This window comes from Mesocricetus auratus, unplaced genomic scaffold, assembly GCF_017639785.1.
Source record: "Mesocricetus auratus isolate SY011 unplaced genomic scaffold, BCM_Maur_2.0 Super-Scaffold_100013, whole genome shotgun sequence".
In the NCBI taxonomy this organism is placed as follows: Eukaryota; Metazoa; Chordata; class Mammalia; order Rodentia; family Cricetidae; genus Mesocricetus; species Mesocricetus auratus.
Genome location: NW_024429196.1, coordinates 17,224,735 through 17,248,483, shown reverse-complemented (window position 1 = coordinate 17,248,483; position 23,749 = coordinate 17,224,735). Strand labels below are relative to the sequence as shown.

General features: G+C 36.0%; 1 protein-coding gene across 1 annotated transcript in view; it reads left to right on the top strand.

Moving 5' to 3' along the window:
- The window catches only part of Plxdc2 (plexin domain containing 2), a 388,489-nt gene that overhangs the window by 186,178 nt on the left and 178,562 nt on the right, over positions 1-23,749 (top strand). The window contains exon 3 of the mRNA XM_040755447.1: positions 4,771-4,917. Coding sequence (XP_040611381.1) covers positions 4,771-4,917 — 147 coding nt within the window. The remainder of the gene's footprint in view (positions 1-4,770; positions 4,918-23,749) is intronic.

Here is a 23,749-nt window from a genome sequence, read left to right as displayed (position 1 = left end):
TTTCTATGCTTTCAGGTTCATCTGTTAATTAACTGCTATGAATCATGGACAAATCATGTCAGTGTATTAACTATTTTCTGATCACAATGCCTAACAGAAACAAAAGGAACTAAAGGAAAGGTTTATTTGGGTCACTGTTTTGTAAGACTCAAATTCATTGTGATAGTGAAGGCATAGCAGGGCATCTCAGTTCATGGCACAGGGTCATATGGAAGATGCAGTTCAAATCTTAGTGGACCAGGAAACAGCTGACAAGACAGGACACAGGTCTGCCTATTGGGACCTACTTCCCTCTTCTGAGCTTCACCTCCTAATGGTCCCACAAGATTCCCAAATAGTGTCATCAGCTAGAGAACAAACATTCAAGACATGAGCCTTGTGAGGGGCATTTCACAGTCAACACAAAACAATTTGAATATTATCACCACATATTCACCATGGAAAGAAATTACATACCTGCTTATAATTGCAATAATTGCATGTGACCTTTTTCGAAGTAGTCTTGTCACAGAGTCAGGGCTCATCATCAGACCTTCTGCACTCCTACCTAGAACCAGGGCCTCATATAACTAATTACTCACTGAAATCACTATGGTGGGCAATTTAATTACTGCCTGGTTGATTTGATAGTTGGTATTACATGTTTAAGAATTTCACATTGGTGGCATATTTTCTCTGCATCTATGTGTATTAGAAACATGCTGCCTTTTTTAAAATATAACTTTTAGAGGAAATAATTTTAATCACAAGTTCACTTTCTGAGATTTTTTTTAGATTTTGTTTCCAAGGAATGTTATAATGGTGTTAAAATTTCCAGTGTTTCCTTATTCTGCTTTATTACCTGACTTGTCTGTTTTAGGTACCTATATAATTGCTCTTTGAGCCAAGTATGGTGATGCAAACCCATAATGCTAGCACTTGGGAGGTTGCCATGAATTCTAGGCCTAGCTATTTAGTAGGTTCTAGAAAAATTGTTAAGGGAAAGAAGAGGGGAAGAATTATCAGAGGAAAATTCACAGCATATCCAATTTTGCTGTAAATTTTCTGAGGACTTTTCCTAAGGAAAGAGAGAATAAGAGGGAAAGAGGAAGAGAAGAGGTATAGCCAGAAGGCAAAGGAAAAAAATTCATGCCTCCTTCAAGCTTGTCTTGTCAGTTTTCCACTATTGTGGCATTGCTTAACTTCAGTTGCCCCTATAAAGACACTCTGAAAAATTATAAGCTTGCTGGGAGTTGAGTCTGTAATATATGGATTTTGAGTCAGGGTCAACAACATTTATCCCATAGTATCTGTCTTAGATGGTCTTTCTCACTGAGTTTTTCTATTTTATGCTGTTTGTTCCCAAGACTGTGTGGGCAGAGTATGCATGCATTTACATTTCTCACAAGTTATTTTTTTTCTTTTAGTACTCTCACTACTGTCTTTCTTTGGATTTTGTTATTTATCACACCTCTTACTTTCATACAGTAGCACATCAATCACAGAGAAGTAGTTTTTTCTATATTTATATCCAGAAAGTTTAATTTACACACGGTACTTAAAATGTATTTATGTTTAAATAAATAATTACACCCAAGGAAAAGCATTCTTACAAAAATAAAGCAACCCTCCACATGTGTAAAGATCATTAAAATCCTATTTATTATAGACTAATATTTATTTAGTAGCCTTAAATATAGTGCTAAATGACTTTGTTTATAACTCTTGATTATACTAAATGTATCCAGATATCAAATTACTAGCACATGAATGACTATACAATAACATGTCAGTTTCTTGTAGTCCTCAATGAAATGTACTTTAAAAGCAGATGTCATAGCTGCATCTAGAAACGTGCATTATCTGAAAATACAGTGTGTAATGATATCTTTCAATAGCAATGGCAGAAGAGAACACTGAGGTTGGGTTGTGTAGACTCATTCTTGTAGGATGTCTGTAGCTATGGTGACATCCTCAGAATGGCTTGGAGAATGCTCTATGTTGCCTAACAGCTGCAGATTTGCAGGCAGTTTTTGACAACCTGAGTTTATAGCATTTAGATTCACCCACTGAGCCATCTACTTTCAGTAACAGTTGTTTTCCTAAATGTATTGGCAAGTAGGCACATCACAGTGGTGCTTTGCTTTATTGTCTCTGGTATTAGAAACAAGTTTTGTTTTAGAGGAGAAAATGAAAATCTTTGTGTCCAGAGTGCCTTTCAATGGCTCTTTAAGTATCATTATGCCTAAAAATGACAAAAAATAGTTTGAATAATTTATTGGTGCTAAAATTTCACATTTTTAGACATCTGTTTTATGGCTTTTCTGAGTGTCTGAGACAAACACCACTCTGGGATTTAGCAATTTGTGTGTCTACTTCCGTAGGTAAACAATAAATTGCTTTCATCTTTGAATAAAAGTTGCCATGACAACTTGGCAAGTTTGAGCTATAGAAGTCAGTACCAAGTCTTTAGCTTAACTTCAGTATTTTCAAGACCTGGCATTCTTTTGAGAAATTCCTGATTTAGCTGAAAATTAAAGGCATCATTTCACATAGCGCCATCAGTGATACATATTACAGCCCAAGTTGTGCATAATTTTGCAGATAATTCATTATGTTGTTACATTGTTATGCATCATGATAACTACAAATTATTTGCTTAAATATTACAGAGATTAAGGAGAAAACTAGTCCTTTCCCAGTTCTTTTCATTGTTAACTTCTATCTTTATGTTGAACTCTACTCTTAATTGGTAAAACTTTATGCATTATTAATTCTATGTGAATTTCAGCACATCATAGAACCAGTTACACAGTATGCCTGAAGATTGTATTGTGGAATTTAGTGTTACTGAGTTTATTACAGTTTAAAATAAATTTGTAATAAACTAACATTTAGCATTTTCTCCAAAACCATCTTTTCTAATATTCATTAAAACTAAATAAGTTATCATAATATTTACTATTCCAAACTGATGCCTTTTAACAAGTTATACAAGGTTCCATTTGTGAAGAAGTGGGACAGCAACAGAGAGTGAGATTGAACAGATACTGAACCACCAACACAATGCTTTTGGTCCTTATGTGTTTTGTTATAAGGATCATCCCAGATTCAGGACATCTCATTCTCTGTCCTTTGAGTCTCCTCTTTTCTTCTTTCTCTGCACAAGTTTCTTGCACCCAAAATAGAACTAGAATTTTACTTGTAAATTTTATTAAAGCAAAAACTCAATTCTGGTTAGCATCCATCCCCCTTGGTATTTGCATGATGAATTGTATTATTTCTTTTAATAATGATGCTAAATCCCTTTGGTTACTGGTTAGAACTCAGCTCAGCATTCTTTTACTTTCAATAATCAGTTGTTGTACACATTAACCTAATGATCTGTAAATGCATACATGGGATTCTGGTCTTGACTGAATGACTTGATGCTTCATATTTATTCCAGTAACACTCTGATAATAAATTTATTAGACAAAACTCACTCCCAAAACATTATTGCCCAAATCATAGGCAATCTTACCTCCATATTTTTTTGTCTTAAGATGTGTTCAATTTAGTGACACCTCAAATTGATAAGCACCATTTCATTTATCTATACGTGTTTTCATGTAGTCATACATATCCATGGGGCATATGTACATTTCAGGGCACTGGATGCACATATGTGTAGAAATATATACAGAGGCCAGAGGTCAATGTTGGTTGTCTTTCTCTATAGTTCAAGAGCTTTATTTATATTTTTTGAGTCAGAGTTGCCCACTGATTGTGGAGATCACAGACAGGACACCTGGCTGGCCAGTGAAATCCAGTTATCATCCTGTTCACACCCCCTTCATTATTCTGAATGAAAAAGCACATCTCCTTGGGTTTGGAAGGATGGCTCAATGGATCCTCCAGGGGACCCAAGTTGGGTTCCCAACACTCCAGTTAGACACTTCACATGTGCCTGTAACTCTTGCCACAAAGGTATCAAGTACCCTCTTCTGGCCTCCAAAGACACCATTACTGATGTGTCCATACTAACACATCAGAAAAATGCATATTAATGCATACAATTAAATGTGAAATTAAATATTTTTTAAAATGATGTGTGTGAAATGTCTGACTTGTATTGGGTAATTGAGACCCAAACAGAGATTGTAGTGTTTGCCTGGCAAATGCTTACCATGGAAGAAGTATCTGAAGACCCTCATGGGCTTCGTTGCATTTTGTAGCTAATACATGTATATGATCTGTTTTATCCAAGTGTCATATGTTTTTAAAACATTCACTTTCCCCATTGAGCTTGAAACATGAGAAATAAAATTTCTGTGCAAAGCACTGTATGAGACACATAATGAAAATCCAAATAAAATTAGATTATAATAACCCAAATTAAGCAATTATCTGAATTTCTAGAACCATTAACTAAATTCAGCCCCAAATATAATTTTAAAGAATAAATTAATTTTGTTATCACTCAGTGTAATTATAGCTCTGATCTTCTGTAAATATTTCTAATTCAGACATTTTTGTCTTGTTAGCAGTTAAGTGTCTACTATTACTATGACCAAAAAGAAATGGATGTTGCACAGATGATAAATTTGATTATGAGTTTTTTTATTTAACTGTTTCTTCTAAAGAGGATGACTTGTTTTACATTTTTCATTTCAATTCACTTCTTTAAGATTCTATTTAAACCATTTGCTAGATTGAAGATCACTAATATCTTTAATTACAGAAGAACTCTTAAATAAAATTAGTGGAAACATTAAAGTTCTTAATGTTCATCATTTTCCACCAATGCAGGAGGACACAGATCACAATTATTACATATCTCGGATATATGGCCCAACGGATTCTGCCAGCCGAGATCTGTGGGTGAACATAGACCAAATGGAGAAAGACAAAGTGAAGATTCATGGGATACTGTCCAATACGCATCGGCAAGCAGCTGTAAGTACTTTGAGATTTAATGTTTCTTCTCTTCAGAGTGAGGAAAGTGTCCAATCAATATGTGGTTGTTTTCCAAGAACTCAGTTCTGTGATTGCCATGCACAACTACATATAATATATTAATGAAAACAAGAGAACTGTATTGGTAAACTCATCATCTTTGGCATAGTGTGTCTGATGGGATACATACTTTATTGCAAGACATAATTCATATTGTATCATTTTCAGTTTATGTAACACTTTAAAACTTGCTTGATTGTGAATCAAATCCCATACGTGGGTTTATTGTTTCTCATGTCAGGAAAAAGCAACAAAACACATTTGTGCTGACTCAGTTACAGGCTTGAAAGAAGAAACTACATATAAGGGAGAGAAATACTACAAAAGATGTTAAATTGGTATATAAGCCTGTGATCATTATTTAACAGTTTCCACTCTGGGATCAAATAATTTATTCTGAAGCACTGTTTTGACACAAGTCAAGTAGCATTGGTGTGGTGGAGACATTCACGTCAGACAACCCTACATTAAGTTACCATCAATTTCAGAGTCGTTGTGCCAGGAACTTTTACCTCCACACATGAAACATGACACAAATTTGTCCACAAATATGCATAAACACAAGTAAATAATAAACAAATGTAAAAATTAATAATCCTTGATTCCAGGTTCTGTGGTGACAATTCAATGGTAAATACCATATTTAGCCTTTTAAATTTTACTTGGTTTTACCAACATGGATATCAGTGGGTACCTTGTTGCCCACTAAGCATGGAGACAGTCAGTTCAATATGACTTGAAACCTAAGCACAATAAGTTTAAGTTGTAGGTTGCTACTATCCTTATCTCTCTAAAAACCAGAATGAGGAACATCCATGTTAGGAGTTACTTAGAGAGGATTTGACTTCATATATAAACATTATCAAAACTTTTGGTAATGACCTTTACTGTGTTTGTGGGAAACTTCCTATTGCACCTCACAGGGGACAGTTAAATGAAAGATAATTATAATTCTTGATGAGTCATTGAATGTTCACAAGACAGGACATGCTTTTTTGAGTTGGAAGAAAATAACTGTCTTGCCTTGCTTAAATTCTGCTATCCTTTTTCTTTTCTCTATCCAGGCAGTCCTAGGCAAGATGACCAACCTAGAGCTGATTCACTGTGAGATTTAGAATAGATTCTCCTAAGAAGGGAAAATGAAAAAGATGAGATTCAGATAAAGCCGATCTGGGATTTGTTACTTTTGTTAGCCTTCTGATTCCATCATAGTGCCTAATGGTGTAAAATACAACTTCAGCAGTTTCAATGTTGTCGTACTTTTTACATACAGATTCCATGAAGTGACCAGTCCACTGTCGGTTGTTGTGGGTAATTTTCATCTGAGAAATAAACTATTGTTCAAGTGGCTGACTCCTTGTTTGTGGAGATGGTAGCCATCTGTTTTCTGTGCACTCCCAAATTTGAGGCAGATTCTGTGTTCTTCCTCTACTTGAGATTTTCTTCTCATTAGGTTTGTTTGTCTTGTGACTTCATGAAAATTCACAATGCTATAGACAATTAATTTCTCATTGTTGTTCCTGTGGAGTTGTGAACAACTATTGGCACACACAGGAACACAAGGCACACATGAACACTACAGGAACTCATATAGACACACACACAGGTACACACACATACATAGGAGTTCACACACAGTTACACATCAACTCACAGAGGCACATACATAGACATACAAGACACACACAGAGGCACACAATGGGCACACACATACATATTATTACTCTAGATTTTCTCAGAGCTTTATTAATCTTCAAGAGAAAACAGGAGATGGAAAGCAGGGATGCATTTAAAGGAAGATTTTCTCATGCCTCAGATAATTCCTCATGGAAGGCTCTCTAGCAATTTGGGTATAAGCAGAATTTAAATTTAAGCCCTAAGGGGAGTCATGTGGATTTCTCCAATCTTATCATCAGTTTGTGTAATTTACATGCTCATGGGTCCACATTCAATCAACAAATTAGACCTGAAAAAAAAGGATTTTGCTATGGAAAGACCCAGGGGCAGCTAACTAGTACTGTCCTGAGTAAGCAGGAGATAAAATGGGAAAGACAGAAGCCTGTGCTTTCCTGAAGAAACAATGCCCACCTGCTTCCTTATTGCCCAGAGTGAAGGAGAGGAGGGGACAAGACAATGTCTTGCCTGAGAATACAATTTAATGTAAAAATGCCCTCCTATGGCCGCTCATCTATAATTGACACAAAAGCTTAGAGTCTTGGGAGTTTGTTCTAGAATGAGAAGAAGGAGGTAGACATAAAGTAGATATTTTCCTGCTGCAATATTTCAGAACAAAGTAAAACTTAGAAATCATTTAATCTGTGTTTGACAAGTCAAAACTCTCCATTTCCTTCTTTCCTGCTCTTTGTTTTAAATCATTATAATATTTATGTAACACATATGCATGATAGGATCTAATTTTGTGTGTCTTCAACTTCTCCATTGTATATCTGTTTATGCTCCATTCTCCAGTCCTCACTTAAGAACTGTGTAAAGCAGTGCTAAAGACTACTTTTGCAGTTGACAGACTAAAGCAAGGAGCTTGCCTTCCTAAATGTTGGAAAGTGAAATTTTTATACAAACCCATAGCATATGGCAAGCAATGAGGCAAAAAATTACACAAAAATTCTTACAGTTACTGGAGCACTTTTGTCCTTTATTTAGAGTCACACAGTTATGAGGTGGTTATTCTAGATATTTCTGATTTTAAGCCTAGAAGCCAGCTTGGACTTGTTTATTCTTCTCTGGGTCAACCTTTTATAATCTAGCTCTGCGGATTTCTTCTGTATTCCCAAATCTATATTACTTAACACAGTGCTGGATGCACAATTTGATTCCATAGACAAAAATATTAGAACTTTTCTATTCTGAAACCACCAATGACATTCTCAGTGGAAACTCACAGAGAATCACCCCTATCTTAATGCAAGGTACCCAGGGTTGGAAATTAGGAGGCCTTCACTTCCACACTCATTATCTCTGAGTCTGACCTCTTAGTACCTCAATTTTATAACTTGAAAGAAAGCGATAAAAATACCTGCCTACATATCCAGTGTTATTGTGGAATTAATAAAGAAATAATCATGAAAGGATGCTGAGGATCTTAAAAGATTAACGAGTTTGTAGATTTTTGTTTTCAGAAAACTCTAGTTCTTTATAAAAAATAAGAAGAACCATCTGCCTTGGAATGGAGCTCATTGTAGCATGCTTACCCAGCATACAGAAAACACTATACTTGTGCCCCAAAACTGCACAAACTGGGTCTAGGGAAGATGCCTGTCATCCCAATACTGGGAGGAAGAAACAAGAGGACCAAAAATTGAAGGTTATCACTGGTTACATAAATGATGCCAAGAGCAACATGAGACAGTATGTCAAAAATAAAGAAATCAGTGTCACAATCAGCAACTAAACTAAAAAGGGGGCTGGAGAGAAGACACAGTGTTTAAGAGCATGTGTGAGGCTTGCTGAGTTCATTTCCCAGCACCCATATCAAGAGGCTCACAACAACTTGTAACCCCAGTATCAGGAAATATGATGCCTTCTTCTGGCCTCTTCAGACACTTGTATACAAACATGATCATACACCCACACAGACACTTACATACATACATACATACATGCATACATACATACATAGGTACATGCATGCATGCATACATACATAATTGGAGGTAAAACAAATCTTTAAAAAAATAACAGGGTCACCATATTTGAAATTATGAAAAGAAATTATTGACTTTTGGAATATGGCAAGAAGGAACGTAAGGACTATACTCAGTTCTGGGTACAGTTAGAAAATGGGGCTTTCTGGCCAAGATGCAGAGTAACAATGGAATGGAATACCCCTTCCTTGAGGACTTAAATTTAAATCCTATTTCTTACAAAAATGATGCTTCAGGACTAAGGTGGTTTCTAGTTAAATTGACTTAATGTCACTCTTTCAGGAGGTGGGACAGGGTGACCAGAAGTCATAGAGATATGATAGGAGGTGGTTCAGAGTGACCAGAAGTCACAGGGATGTGACAGGAAATAAGCAACCTTGAATGATATTAAAGGCAGGTTCAGGTTGAACTGACACCAGAAGCCTTCTTGCTTTTGTTAAAGTTGTGAAAGTACGTAAATGGGCCTAACAAAATATTCAGAAGCATGATTAAAGACTAGATCCTCTTCAAGGGATTGGGAGAAGAGGTCTTCAGACTCAAGGGGGGAATTTATGTTAAAATCATTCAATATTATTTTTGGATAAAACTGAGTGGTGCATGGATACCAAAGTTCAAGGTTATGACTTAGTTCAAAAGGCAGCTTATTTGGGCCTAAGCCTCTTTTCCTGGGGACCAGATAGAAAGAGAGAGAGGCCAACAGACTGACAGATTTGGTGGTGGATGAAGGGGAATATATATGGAATCAAAATGTCAGGTTGATGAATGGGTAGCAGTACTAGATAATGAAACTGTCACATTTGTATTCCAGTATCTCCCTGTGCCTCCTTTTACTGGGCAATTGTAAAAGTACTTTTGCCACAACTAAATACACTCTGCCTTCATTTTTCCTTTCTCCTTCCTTTGATGGGAGCACTGACATTTTGAATGAGAAACACTAGCAGAATCGATTGCTTGGAGCACTATTCTTTGTTCATTTTACTCTATTTTAATGTAAGTAAGGTTTGTAATGAATCTAGATGGTTTTTCATCTGATGATTGTTTCAAATTTTTAAACTTTCCTTCATGATTTATCTGACAGCTTGATAACATTTAATAGAAAAGAATGACCTGCAATCATTCCCTTCCACAAAACTAATAACTACAGTAGTGCTGGCCCACCATAATCCCTCAATTTAGTCAAATTTTGCTGATAAGTATGGAGATGTATGTTACTAGGCATTTAGTTACTCTTGTTGCCTTTTCTGAGAATAGGAATCAAACAAGACTAGAAGGAGCTTTGGATAGAAAATCTGTAAGAAATCCACCATAGCCAATTATATATATATATATATATATATATATATATATATATTAATTCTTTGTCTTTCAAAGTAAGAATTTGTCTTTAAAAATATTCTTTATTACCTGACAAGATGACTCTGCACTTAATACTACCTGCTGTTCGGTCACGGGGCAAAAGTTGTGTTCTCAGCACCCACATTCCAGCATCCCATGGCTCACAACCATGTATAGTTCTGTTTATGGCAGATCAGAGACCCTCTTCAGGCTTCCGTGGGCATCAAACATAAGTGGTTTGCATGCAAATACTCAGGCATACACATAAAATAAAATAATTATGTTTTTTAAATTAGTGCTTGAATTTACATTTTATTGCAGTCAAATGCATTTTCTACATTGAGGTTTTTCAACAGGGAGGGATACAATATTTAAAACTAAAGGGAGTCATTGGAGACAGTCTAATATATCCTGTGTTAACTATGCTGGGTACAGTTATAATTCTAGATAGATATACTCAATTATTGAAAGTCCAAAGTGAGATAAACCCTCTACATTTCTATTCAGTCCCACTGATCTTTCTTATTCATGACTGTAGCTAAAGGGGATGGCATCAACCATGTCTCAAGTGTGATCAATAAATATCATCATTCTCCTACTTTTCATCAGAGATTTTCTTCTACATAATTTTTTGGGGAAGCCTGTTTTAAGACAGGGTTTGTGGCTTGGGTGGCTGTCCTGAAACTTACTTTGTAGACCAGGCTGACCTCAAACTTACAGAGCTCTGCCTGCCTCTGGCTTCTGAGTGCTGGGATTGAAGACATGTGCCACCAACTCCTAGGTCTTCTACATATTTTTCATCAGTTTTTCTGAGATGTCTTCATGAGCATTTGTAGACATTCAATAGTATAAATTTAGATAGTATAGTATAAAGCGTACCCTCTTCCTGGGGTTATCAAATGATAAGGATTTTATATGTGTCTTGCAAGGATTATAAAACACTTTGTAGCAAAAAGTTCAAGAAAATGTAAATGGAATAGAATGTTCATTAGAAGTAAACATCAAAAAAGTACATATAAGTGGGCTGAACTTCAGGTATGGGCTGAGTATTGTTTGTGGGAGGGGTCATTCTGTTTTATGGCATTTCTTTAAGTGAGTGTCTGTCTGTCTGTCTGTCTGTCTGTCTGTCTCTCTCTCTCTCTCTCTCTCTCTCTCTCTGTGTGTGTGTGTGTGTGTGTGTGTGTGTGTGTGTGTGTGTGTGTGTGTATACCTGCCAAGGCATGCATACAGAGAACAGAAAACATGTTGTTTAAGGTGATCTTTTCCTTTTACCATGTTAGTTCTAGGGATCTAACTCAGGCCCTTAGGCTAGCTATCAAGCACCTTTACTCATTAAGCCTTCTCACCAGCTCAGGTTGGGAACATACTTTGCATTGTTGGCAGGTAACAAATCCCTCAGCTTTTGAAAATCAACAAATTAGCAAAGGTAGTATAAATTTAAAATTTAAAACTTCATAAAATCAGAGAGTTCTTTGTATAATTTTGTAAATGTAATTTAAAATTATTTACAGATAAAAATATATCTCTTTAAAAGGGAAGATAGCAGAGATGATTAAGAGTTAAATTTGAACTTAGGCTAAATTTCATTTTCAACACGTAATCAAGTTTTGCATTATTTAAACCTTCTGATGAACTTCAACTACTGCATTCCAATCCTTCACAGATGAACTGTGAAACAGCTTGATGAAATGATGAACCAGGACCTTATGATCTGCGTAAACATACTGTCAGTAACTAGGATGACCTTGCATGTGATGTTTATCTTTTCTTCATTTGTTAAATGGGAATAATAACAGCACTCAGCTTCTAAGATTGTCACTAAGATTCAATGATACAGCACTTGTACGGTCTTAAAACGGTACCTGACCCAATTTTAAAGATGTCTTCTATATTAATAGTGATATCTAGTATGCAAATATTTAACTTTAAAACAGTTATCTCTCTATGGTTGGAAATTGGGAGCTTTATTTTCTGAAGGGAATACTGGAATCTACTGAGGATATGAAGGACGTTGTTGAGCTCTGAGTTACACCCACAGATATCTTCTATTGCCATACCCTGTTTGAGCTGATGCAGGACTGAGTCAACCATGTCTCCTGGTGTACTCAGGCAGAAACATGGTCTCCCAAATCAGCCCTTCAATACTTCCAGTGGAAAGTGTCAGGGAATGTGACTTCAACCACATAAACACACAGAGGCGATATTATTCAGAAATCAAATGCTTGTCATTTTATCCTGTTTTACACCTGCCATAGTTTCCTCTTAGCAATGGTTTCAGAGTTTCAAATGCTACATGTGTAGCATAGAACTTCCCAACCCAAAATGAAATCTAAGAGACTAGACAATACCAACAGGACCAGAAATTTGTGGGAACTGCAGGACTTTAGCTCCAATTGCGGAATCCAGATCTGAGTGAAGGATTAGATGAAAGTCCAACTTGATGATCCAATGGGCTAATGTAATGAGTTATCTAAGTAATATATTACATTACTTCAGAGAGTATGGTTGGGCAGTTATTATATAGAATCACAGGCAACTCAATGGCAGCTACATCACCATAGGGTACACAGTATGAGTGACAACTCATGAAAGCAGGAAGCCTTCAGTCCTCTGCCTAACTCTCAAGCATCTAGAATGGGTTTCTTCTAAGCCTCCCCGCCCCACAACAGTCGTTTAGTGCTTGCAAAACCTTGCAGAGGGGCCCTGTGTAGCTTGTTGATTACAGGGACTTCTTATGATTTATGAGAATAGATTTTATATTTCTTGTTTCTTTTTTTTAGTTGGAGACATGATATCAAATTGAAGTACAGAGAGTATATGCAGTGGAGTCCAATAGATGAGTACAATGATTGTAGAGATTTACCTGGAAACTCCTCTTCAACTTACTACATTGTGGGCATACCAATGTGTATTTGTTGAGTTGGGGGAAACAAGATGTGGTAATAATTTCCTTACTCTCTGATTTTGAGGAGCCGGTGTATCTGTTCATGTTTACATTGCATTTTCAGGTTCATGAATACTCCCTTGATGAGTGTTGATCCATATGCAGGGTTAATTTAATGCTAGTTAATCATAAGCAAAAAAGCTAGAGATGTTAGAATATCTAACTCTGAAAATCAATTGTTTTGATGGAGTGTACTTGTTAAAAGACTAGCGAGTTCCCAGGTCTGTGTCTACATATTGACTAGTTCCCTTACATGAACATATTGACCTTTTACATAGGTTTTCAATGATCTCAGTCACTGTGTTCACAATCCATGTCCTGTTGACCCCTTCCATAATGTTACAATTAGTTAAAATATCCCAATTTTACCAATCCTATTTAGGTATGTAATCATGCTACTCTAGTTCATGTTGGATTGTGTGAGGATCTTTGTTGCCTGGAGGAAGAATCTGTGTTAAATCAAAATACATTTCCATTACTGGTACACACACACACACACACACACACACACACACACACACACACACATATATATATATATATATATATATATATACACACACATCTCCATGTTCTGTTGTCTCTTTAGTATTTCCTGTTGTACAGACCCCTCATTTGATTTTTTTCTACTCACACAGCTGTACAGTCAAGAATCACTGAGTTAAAGGGATACATTCTAAGAAATGTGTCCTTAGGCCATGCAGTCACTGTGTAAAGATTACAGAAGTTAAAGTGTTAAGTGTATAGATTAGTTAAGTAGGGGACCATGTTTTATCTGTGGCTGTAGATGGATGGAACATTCTTTCACAGCATAAAGGCATGCTTAGATTTATAATACGCCATTGAATTTAATGTCTATTACTTTGGCAGGTAGAAGAATTTCTGTAAATTCTCATTAGAGAGAATGATAATACAAATAAATTTTAAAAATAAACTGAATGGAAGTTTAGAGACTCAGTCTCTGTATCTATCTGGAATGATAAAAAATAGAATCATCTTATTTCTTAGTATGAGGGAGGGGAGAATATAATTACCAGTGAGGCTAGGAAGGTCATTTAGTGTGAAGACAGAAATTCAGTGCCTTTCCCACACCTCATGCCATCGCCTTTGACACATGGTATTTTGTTAGTCAAATCATTTTCATCTGAGGAAGAGTGGTCTCTGTCACTTTCAGAGTTTCAAGTTTTTGCTTTATCTTGGCCTTATGAATATGTGTCCTGTCTAAACATACTTATTTCTACATTTTGAAGAAAATTAAGAAAAATACTATGCAATGGTTCATTTGGATATGTCACTTAGGCCCAGAACAGCCTGAAGTCTACACTCAGTTTCTATTCTATTGTTTACCAAACATCTAGAAATGTGTACCCTGTGCTCTGACTGAACCCACAGAGAGCAAGTCCCCATTAGACACAGTGAATTTTTTATATCTAAAAAGATATGAAGGTCTGCCAGTGTTTAGGCTTTTAGGTCATAACTAATTTTTAAAGGATACAACCACTAGTATAAACAAAAGATATAACTTTCAAGACAGTTTTGACTCAAATATGTTTGCTTTGCAATGATAGTCCTGCTACATTATAATGGTCTCAATGTATGTCTTCTTTGCAGAGTTCTGTGCTGAGATAATTTCAGACATCTAGAAACATGGAAAAGATTCTGAGAGTTTCCACATAGCTTTCTTTCCATCCTATAAAACTGCCTTTAAAATAATAACATGATGGTTATTTACATTTGTCCCATACTCTTAATTAATCTATGTATCTTATTCATATTTCACTCATTGTACATCATCATCTAGCTTTCATCCTTTTCCCATTCCCATGAAGACCCATGAAGGAATTAAATTGCATTCATTTCCCACATCTTTTTATGACCTTTTATTGAACACAAATTTCCACATAGTTAATCAAAGATGTCTTCCTCTAGCAAGAAACCAATGAGATTAGAATTTTGCTTTTCTATGTGCATCATGTTGGGGGATACATTGACATGGCTAAAATTGGTGGGTATAAACAGGAATCCCCTAAAGCAACAAAGCTGAATATGATGCCCAGTAAGAGCCGATTAAGTCTTGATGACTCTGCTCTCCTGGATTAGCCAATGTTGTTTTCCCAGGCTTAGCTAGTTATGAGAAAAAGAGTGCTCTAGAAATAAGTTTGCTCACCCCTTGCTGCTTCTCAGATGCTCCTTTACCATGTGCCTTAACCACGAGATGATGAGTCAAGAAGTCTCTCAACACACCTAACCTCCACACCTAGGCTCCATTTCTGTAAGAGATAAATCTCTACTGTTTGCAATTACATAGACTCAAGCATTCTGTTTCAGTACAACAAAACAGACAACACCATGTGTGAACACAGTGTGTTTCCTTGGATGTCAACATCAATACTTGCTGAAGGAGGCATGCATTGCTTGCCTCCTGATAGGTTCTCATTCTTCACTGCAAAATTATTATTCCTTTAGTAAATAACAAGGTTTTTTTCACTTCTCATTGCAATTTTACCTAATACGTTTCGCATTCATCCTTTTTAAAGACAAAATACTGAGCATGTCTGCACATTAAACGTTAATCCCATTTTCCTCACCCCCGTAAATATAATACTTGCGGTTATTTCAAAGCAGCTAAATGAGAGAATTATGATATTGCTCAGATATATTACCTGTAGTCCCGACAGCAACTCTACTAAAAAACAATTTCCCTTAATTGACTTAATTGTCTTATGAAAGCACTTGGTAACATGTTCAAATATTAAGGGAATATATAATTTAATAATTTCCTGTAGTTTATCAAGAACTAAATGGGGGCAATTTTTATTTAGGAAACCAATTTTAAGGAACTATTGATGTGCTAGACACTTTCATGAACATAATTCATTGTTAACCATTATTGAATCAGTGCTTATAGAGATTGAGACAACAGTTAGTTATTTGGTCCTATGAATCACTTTTTCAAGGATAGTCTTAACATTAAAGCCAAATGTTTATGAAGTCATAAAGCCACTGTGCTGGCTTGTTTTATGTCAACTTGCCATAAACTATACTTATTTGAAAGTAGTGAACCTCAACTAAGAAAATTCTTCCACAAGACCCAGCTTTATGGCATCTTCTTATTGGGGATGGATGGAGGACAGATTGTGGGTGATGCCATCCCCGGGTTGGAGGTCCTGGAGGTCCTATAAGAAGGCAGGCTGTTCTGGCCTTGATGAGTAAGCCAATAACATTCCTCCATGGTCCCGTACAGGCTCCTGCCGCCGGGTTCCTGACCTATTTGAGTTCCTGTTCTGATTTCCTTTAATCATAGTGTGATGCAAGTATAAGTCAAACAAACCTTCTCCTTCCCAACTTGATCTTGGTAATATTTTATCACAACAATAGAAACCCTAACTAAGACAGCCATCAACCAAAGATGTCAAATAAAGCCAAATAAACCCTTTCCTCACAAACTTGCTTTTGATCATGTTGTTTCATCACAGCAATAGAAACCATAAATGAGACAGCCACTAATCCAAAACGATGGCAGGTCAACCTAAGTGTCAACCTTTACAAAATCCTCCTAGATTATTCAATAACTAGAAAAGAATTACACAAATTTCGAAAATGAAGTCTCGTTGAATGAAGACTATAGAAGACAAGCCTTTTGATTAGTCAGGGATCAATGCTGCTGTCATTTGCCAGGGAAAGCACTTCATGTGCCTTGTTCAGTATCAAGAAAAATCTTCCCTTACTATGTGTGTCTTACAAAAACAGATCATACCAAATCAAATCAATCATGTTCATCCAATGTATATTTAATCATGGTTAATTACTAGAAACACAACATTTACTAAAAATAAGCAATGATAGCTAGAAACACCAGTATAAATAAAACAGCATTATACTAAATTTGGTTACTGCACAAGGTTCATACTTAAGTATACATCACTCACCAGAAACAGTATGATCAAGATTCTATTTGGTAACATAAGATTAAAATAAATTCTCCCATACCAATAATTATATTAATGACATTCCTCCATACTGACATGTTCAATAGATAAATATGTACCCCTCAAATAAAAGTTATTTGAATGATTAAAGGCAGAATTTAAAATCCATGTGTAAAACTTGCTGAAAGCTCAGTTCATTCTTCTACATAAGTTTTTAGATTCTTTTTTATTATGGTCTTATGAGATCAGCAATTATTAAAACTTTAATTATTACTAATTTTCTTCATTTAAGCTGCTTTCAGCAGTTTTGTACCCAATAAAGAGAAAATAAAAAGACTCAGGAGACTAGACAAGTGCAGATTTATCACCAAAATGAGGAACCATCTTAAAACAAACAGCAGTTTGTGTTAATGTCTTCAATTAAACATGGTTCTGGGAATTATAATGGGACCCAAAACTGGGTTCCCAAATGATTATACTCAAAAATTAGTGAAGAATAATACAAGGTTTAATAAGAAAGTTTCACCAAAAGAAGGTTGTAAAATATGTGCCTGTGATGTGTCAATAAGCTAATGAACAGGCTTCTATATTCAAGATTTCGCCTACACAGCACTTACTACTGAACTTGCTGTTATGATGCTACTAAGGAATAGTCAATTTAAATGAGGAGCAGAAATATTTTAGCTACATCTGTTCGTAAATAGTCATAATGTTTGCATTACCTGGAAAACCACAATAGAGATCATGATAAATAGTCTAAAATATGCAAAATAATCAAGAAACTATATGGAGAATATCAGACATCAATCTGGATCTATGCCTCAGAACATGCCCGAGTCAACTACCAACATAAATGTCAAGAGATGGGGTTTTATTAGCAGCACCCTCATTAGTCTGTTCACAAATATCTGTAACTCCAGTTACATGGGCTCAAATTCCTCTGTCATGGGCAGGCACCAGAATGTCCAGAAAATTCTCACTTCCCTACTTTTCCATAAAACCAAGAAAGTTACCACATTTAATTGCTTTTTTTGTGTTTATTATGACATTTATTTTTTTTTAGTTCTGAGTTTTAAAAATTCTGGTCAAAACTGAGAGTCAAACTGAAGACCTACTGTATGCTATACTTTGACATGTTCTTTTGTGTTTTTTCAGACTACTAATTCATTAATTTGAGTCTTCATGTAGTCAATTTCCTTAATCATTTTTTTTGTTACATAATTTTTGCCTGGGTCTGCTTTAGCCCCCAAAATAACACACAGAAGCTCTATTAGTTACAATACTGTCCTCCAGGGCTTATCATTGGCTAGTTATAGCTTAAGTATTGACCCATGACTACCAATATATATTTCTATAAGTCTTATCTTACCGAGAATGCCAAGCTTGTGCATCCCCTTCTCCTGGGATCACATGGTGACATCCCACTCTTGACTACATTTCCCAGAATATTCCTAGACTCCTGGTTCCACCTATCTTGCTTGCCTATTGGACAACAGTGGTTTATCAACCAGTAAGACAAACATATTCCCAGAAGGATTTCCCCCATCAATATTTCCCTTTAACAATAAATATTTCCTGGTATAGAATAATGTCTAAGGTTAGATTTGCTTCACAAGTTTCTGTGTGATGATTTTTGTCATTGACATGGTTTAAAATTTTTGATGATGCTCAGGGTTCCCTTAATACTTGGGTTACAGAAGAGTTCACAGACAGTTTGGGACCATTTTTAATTAATGTTTATTGCACAGTTAAAAGATGCATAACTAATTAATGACAGCAAACATTCTTACAGCTAACACAAATGACCCTTCCTTCTGCTTTCATCAACTTGGTTGGTGTCCCTCTGACTTTCAACTCTTTCAGCTGGAAATATGCACTGTCACCATATTTTCTATCTCCAGTTTTTATGTGCAATAGTGACAGAGTACTTCACTATAAGTACATTCTTCAGTATGTGTCCTGTATTCCATGCATTGAGATTCTTTTAGATTTACATATAGTAACTGTACAATTGCTGTTATTAAAACTTTTCTTCATTCATTTTCTATGTATGACTCTTTTGTCTGCATGTATATCTGTACATCATCTGCATGGCTGGTATGTGCCAGGTTCAGAAAGGTTTGGAGTCCCTCAGACTAGAGTTACAGATGTTATAAGCTGTTATATGTATGCTGTGAATCAAATTAAAGTACTCTGGGATAACAAGTGGTCCTAATTGCTGAGTCATCCCTCAAACCCCAAAACTGGGTCTCATTATAAAGTTCTCATACATGTGTGTAAAGTGTTTCAGACTGTATTTATTTCCCTTATTACTCACAGTTGACACCAGTCCCATATTGGTCCTATTGTATTTGGTTTGTTTTCTATTATAAATTCTTGTTTTCTTTAAGATTCCACATAAGTAGGAAAATATATATATCTACCTTTCTGAGTCTAGCTTTTGTACTTACATAAAGATCCCTGGTTTCATCCATTTTCCTGCACATAATGTGATTGAATTCTTCTTAGTAACTCAATAGTCCTCTATTTTGTATGGATGCAACATTTTCTTTGACCATTTGTTCACTGCTAGCTACTAGGATCATCAGAATGATGCTATGATAAGCATAGGTATTAGAGGAATTCCATGGGTTGTTGCCTTTAGATTCCTTCATGTATACACCCAGGAGTGATATAGCCAGACCACATATCTCTTCTTCTACCATATCCGCACAAACATTTGTTTTTCCATTAGTCATATTTCTAAATGACAGCCATTTGGACTGGGGTGAAATAGAATATCAGTTTGTTTTACTTGTATTTTCCTAATATGTTGGATGTGTATTCTTTTATTCTGTATCATATATATATATATGTATTCTTTATATGAAAAGTGTCTTTTCATTTCACTTTCATATTTATTAATTGGATTATTTGTTCTTTTGATTTTAATGTTTTGATGTCTTCATGCATTCTGCATAGTAATTATCAGTAGGATGAATTATTGTCAAGGAATTTTTTCTACTCTGCAGGCCATTTCTTCTCCACTAGGGTCTTTGCATTCCTCCTTGTATAGAGATTTTTTGGTATGGTGCAGTCCTGTTAATCAGTCCTTGCTATTATATTTGGGTCAATGGAAGTTTTATTCAGAAAGTTATTACATTTATTTATAGGTTTTTTCATATGTTTTCCTATAGTGGTTTCAACGTTTTGGGTCTTAGCTGAAGGTCTTCGTGAAGGACTTATGGTATTTCCTGTTAAAAAGTCAATCTTGGTTCCCTGAACTTGGGATCAATTGCCACTTCTTCATAATACACTGTCTCCATACAGTTCTATTATGTATCATTCAGTGACATCCTCCCCATCACTAAGGAGACTCTGAACCTTATTCACTGTCCTACCTGCCTGCTTCATGCCCTCCACTGATGTTCAAGCATGTTCCCTGTTGTTTCAAAGAGCTTACTGAGAGATACTGTTCAGATAGTACTATGAATTGGATTGTTTGTTCTTTTGTGTTTAAGGACTAGAGTGGTAGAGTATATATTGTAGTATCCATTCATGCTTGGTTTTTGTCTTTCACATGTGTATTATATTACATATGGTTGCATATCCATGTGTGCATATGTGTATGTGTGGGCGAGTTCACCTGTGTAGGTGCATTTGGATGTAGGTGTTAGCATCAGTCTGTTCTCCTTAATTGCTGCCCTAGCTTATCTTCTGAGAAAGGGTTTCTCACTGAACCTGGAACTCACTGTTTAGGACTGGACTGTCTGGCCTGTAAGGTCTCCAAGAATATACTTTTTCCAGACCCTAGCTCTGGAACTGTAGTCATTATATCCAACATTCCCAGCTTGCTATGGGGTACTCCATATCCAAACTCAGTTGTTTATGCCTGTACAACAGGCACTTTGCCCAGTGACATATCACATGTCCCCTGTCTTATACTACTTTTTCCACAATACTCCTGCATCTCTCAGCATGTGTCTTCCATGACCAGTCTCCAAACAAAGGTGCTGTCTAACCTGGAGAAATAGCTTAGTGCATAAAGTTCTTGCTGCGGAGTCAGGTGACTATGAAATCAAATCCCCAAGTCCACACCAAAGCCACTGTAATCTGCAATCCTGGTGCAAGATGGACAGCAGAGTCTGGAGAATCCCTGAACACTCTGGCCAGCTAGTATGTCATACATGAAAGTGAACAATAAAAAAAATGAGGCCCCCACCTCTAACAAAGAAGAAAATGAGAACTTTCTACACACACCACCGACCCTCCCGGTGCATTCCTGCATTCACACTGGAGCATGTCCATGAATCATACATGCATAACCCATAGCCCATGTACACATCACACATACATATGGGCACATATATATATATATACATATATATATATATATATATATATACTCTCTTTCGATAAAGATTTTATGTTATGTTTTGGGTTTTGTTAAGATTGTTCCTTAGTCATGAGATATGGGGCTGACTTGAGGGCACAACTCAAACTAGAGTAACACTTGTCAAAAATATAGGAACCATGACTAATGAAGGCTCATATGTCATGTCTGACAGGAGCCAAAAGTTAAGAGTGTTAGTTTTAAAGAAGCAGAAGCTGCAGTCTTAGGCTAGTATAAGAAGACCTATACAGTACAGAGTTGTCCAGTAACACATATGACTAGGCCTGAAATACAATGCTTAGTAAACTCCTGTTATTCTCAGGGACCAAATACTATAGACCAAAGGATTTTGGAACAAGGTAATGAAGTGATGTTAGACAATAGCTTCAGGGGGTACTGGAGCCAATGATCTAAGAGGAATTTTGTGTGTGTGTGTGTGTGTGTGTGTGTGTGTTCATGAATTATCAGCAGTAACTTAAGAGGAATGTATACATTTAACAGCCCTTCAAATGACAGCACCTGCTAAGAGCTATCTACTTTGCTATTGTATAGGGTAGAGGATACCATAGTGATAGGTAGATAAGTAGGCAATTCAATCATAGATGTAATTTCCTGAGGATAATGGACTCTTAACTTTTATTTCAACACCTATTTTGTTCTTCACAATCTGAGAAAATATAGACCATGTGATTCCCTTTCATCCTTGGAGAAAATTGCATTTGTTAGTGACAAATATTTAAAGCAAAATGGTAGTGAGGATGTAACTTTACTAATGAGTGTGGGGAAGACATTAGCATGGTAAGATTCTGTCCCCTATGACAACCACCTTCATCAGATTATTTTTTGACATCTTTCAGACATATCAGTTTAATATTATTGCTTCATTTTGGTGTTGTCAGTGAACACTCATTCCAAGTGACACAGAATATACATTTTTATTTTACTCTTAGAATAAAATAGACGTTATGAAAAACTTTTTCAGAAGATGTGCATTTCAAGAAAAAGGAAATAAAAACTAATTGAAAGTCAATGTAGATTCTGAATGATTAACTCTGCGCCAATAAGTCATTAGAAATCTCCGAAGGATATGCAAAGGCAATCGTTTGCAAAATTGGAGAGAACTAAATTCCAGTAGATGTACTGTTCTACATTTTAATTTGTATAGTCAGAAAAATGGAATGTAGAAATGGTGGGATTTTAACATAATAGTGCTTAGTATAGGAAGTCTCCACATGATATTGAGCTGCACCTGGCTAATTAACTTCCTGTTGAATACACAGATATGTATATACATATATGTACATAGATGCATGTTAGCTAGATAGTTGTGTGACAAATATATGACGGACACTCAGGAAGATAGATGGGTGTTAGATAGATGATAGATGGATGGATAGATCATTGATATTATTGTCTTTGTTGAGTGTAGTATGTTCTTGTGTGTTGTCTTGTAATGCTTAAGGCATACAAAAATCTATATTGTTGTATTTTACTAGTTTTGTATGCATTAGTGTTAAACCAAATATTTACTTGAAATATCTTACATATTAAGAATTGATGCTCTAAGCTTCCTTAGGAAGTGGACAGGTTAAGACTTTGGCACTTTCTACTTAAATCTGTCCATTTCTCCCAATATCAAATCAAAGTAACTCTCCAGTAGCTACTGTTTGTTCTGCAACTATGTTTTTTCTTTTATTGACTACAATAAGTTATGTCTGGATAACTCACTACAATAAGCAAACATGCATCTATATGTCCATGACATCAGCTCCCATCAATCATTTTTATTATAGGAAATACAGAAAGTCAATAAACAAAACTATAATAGTGAGAAAAGCACTATCTTTGGTTTTCATTCTACTGTTTTTTTTCATTTTTTCACTTTTTTAAAATTTAAATTAGAAACAAGCTTGCTTCACATGTCAATCCCAGCTCCCTATCCCTCCCCTCCTCCCCTGTTCCCCACTAACCCCCCAATACTCCCACCCAATCCTCACTCCACTCCCCAGGGAGAGTGAGGCCCTCCATGGAGTTTTCCAGACTCTGTCTTTTCACCAAGGGCAGGGCTTAGGCTCTCTCCCATCGGTCCAGGCTGAGAGAGCATCCCTTGATGCGGCATGGGGTCCCACAGTCCATTTTAAGACAGGGATAGATACTGATCTACTACCCAAGGCCCCACAGAGTGCTGACACCCAAATTTAGGGGGTCTGAATCAGTACCAGCTGACCTCTCAGCCATCAGTCTGGGGTCCAAGAGCTTCCTCTTATTCATGTCAGCTTATATGTAACATATAAGTACACAACAACATGGAAATCAATAGGAATTTTCTACATTGTAAATCAGAAAGTCAAAGTATAGCAAGCCTATTTCTTACAAGGCTTATCTGAGAAAAGTTAGCAGAATCTCTCTGTCATCAATATCACATCTGAAAATCTCTCCATTACTGTAATTGCCTTCATAGCTCTTTGCAACAAAATATCCAGAATCTCAAGTATCATATGTACCCAGTGAAAACCCACAGACTACATTG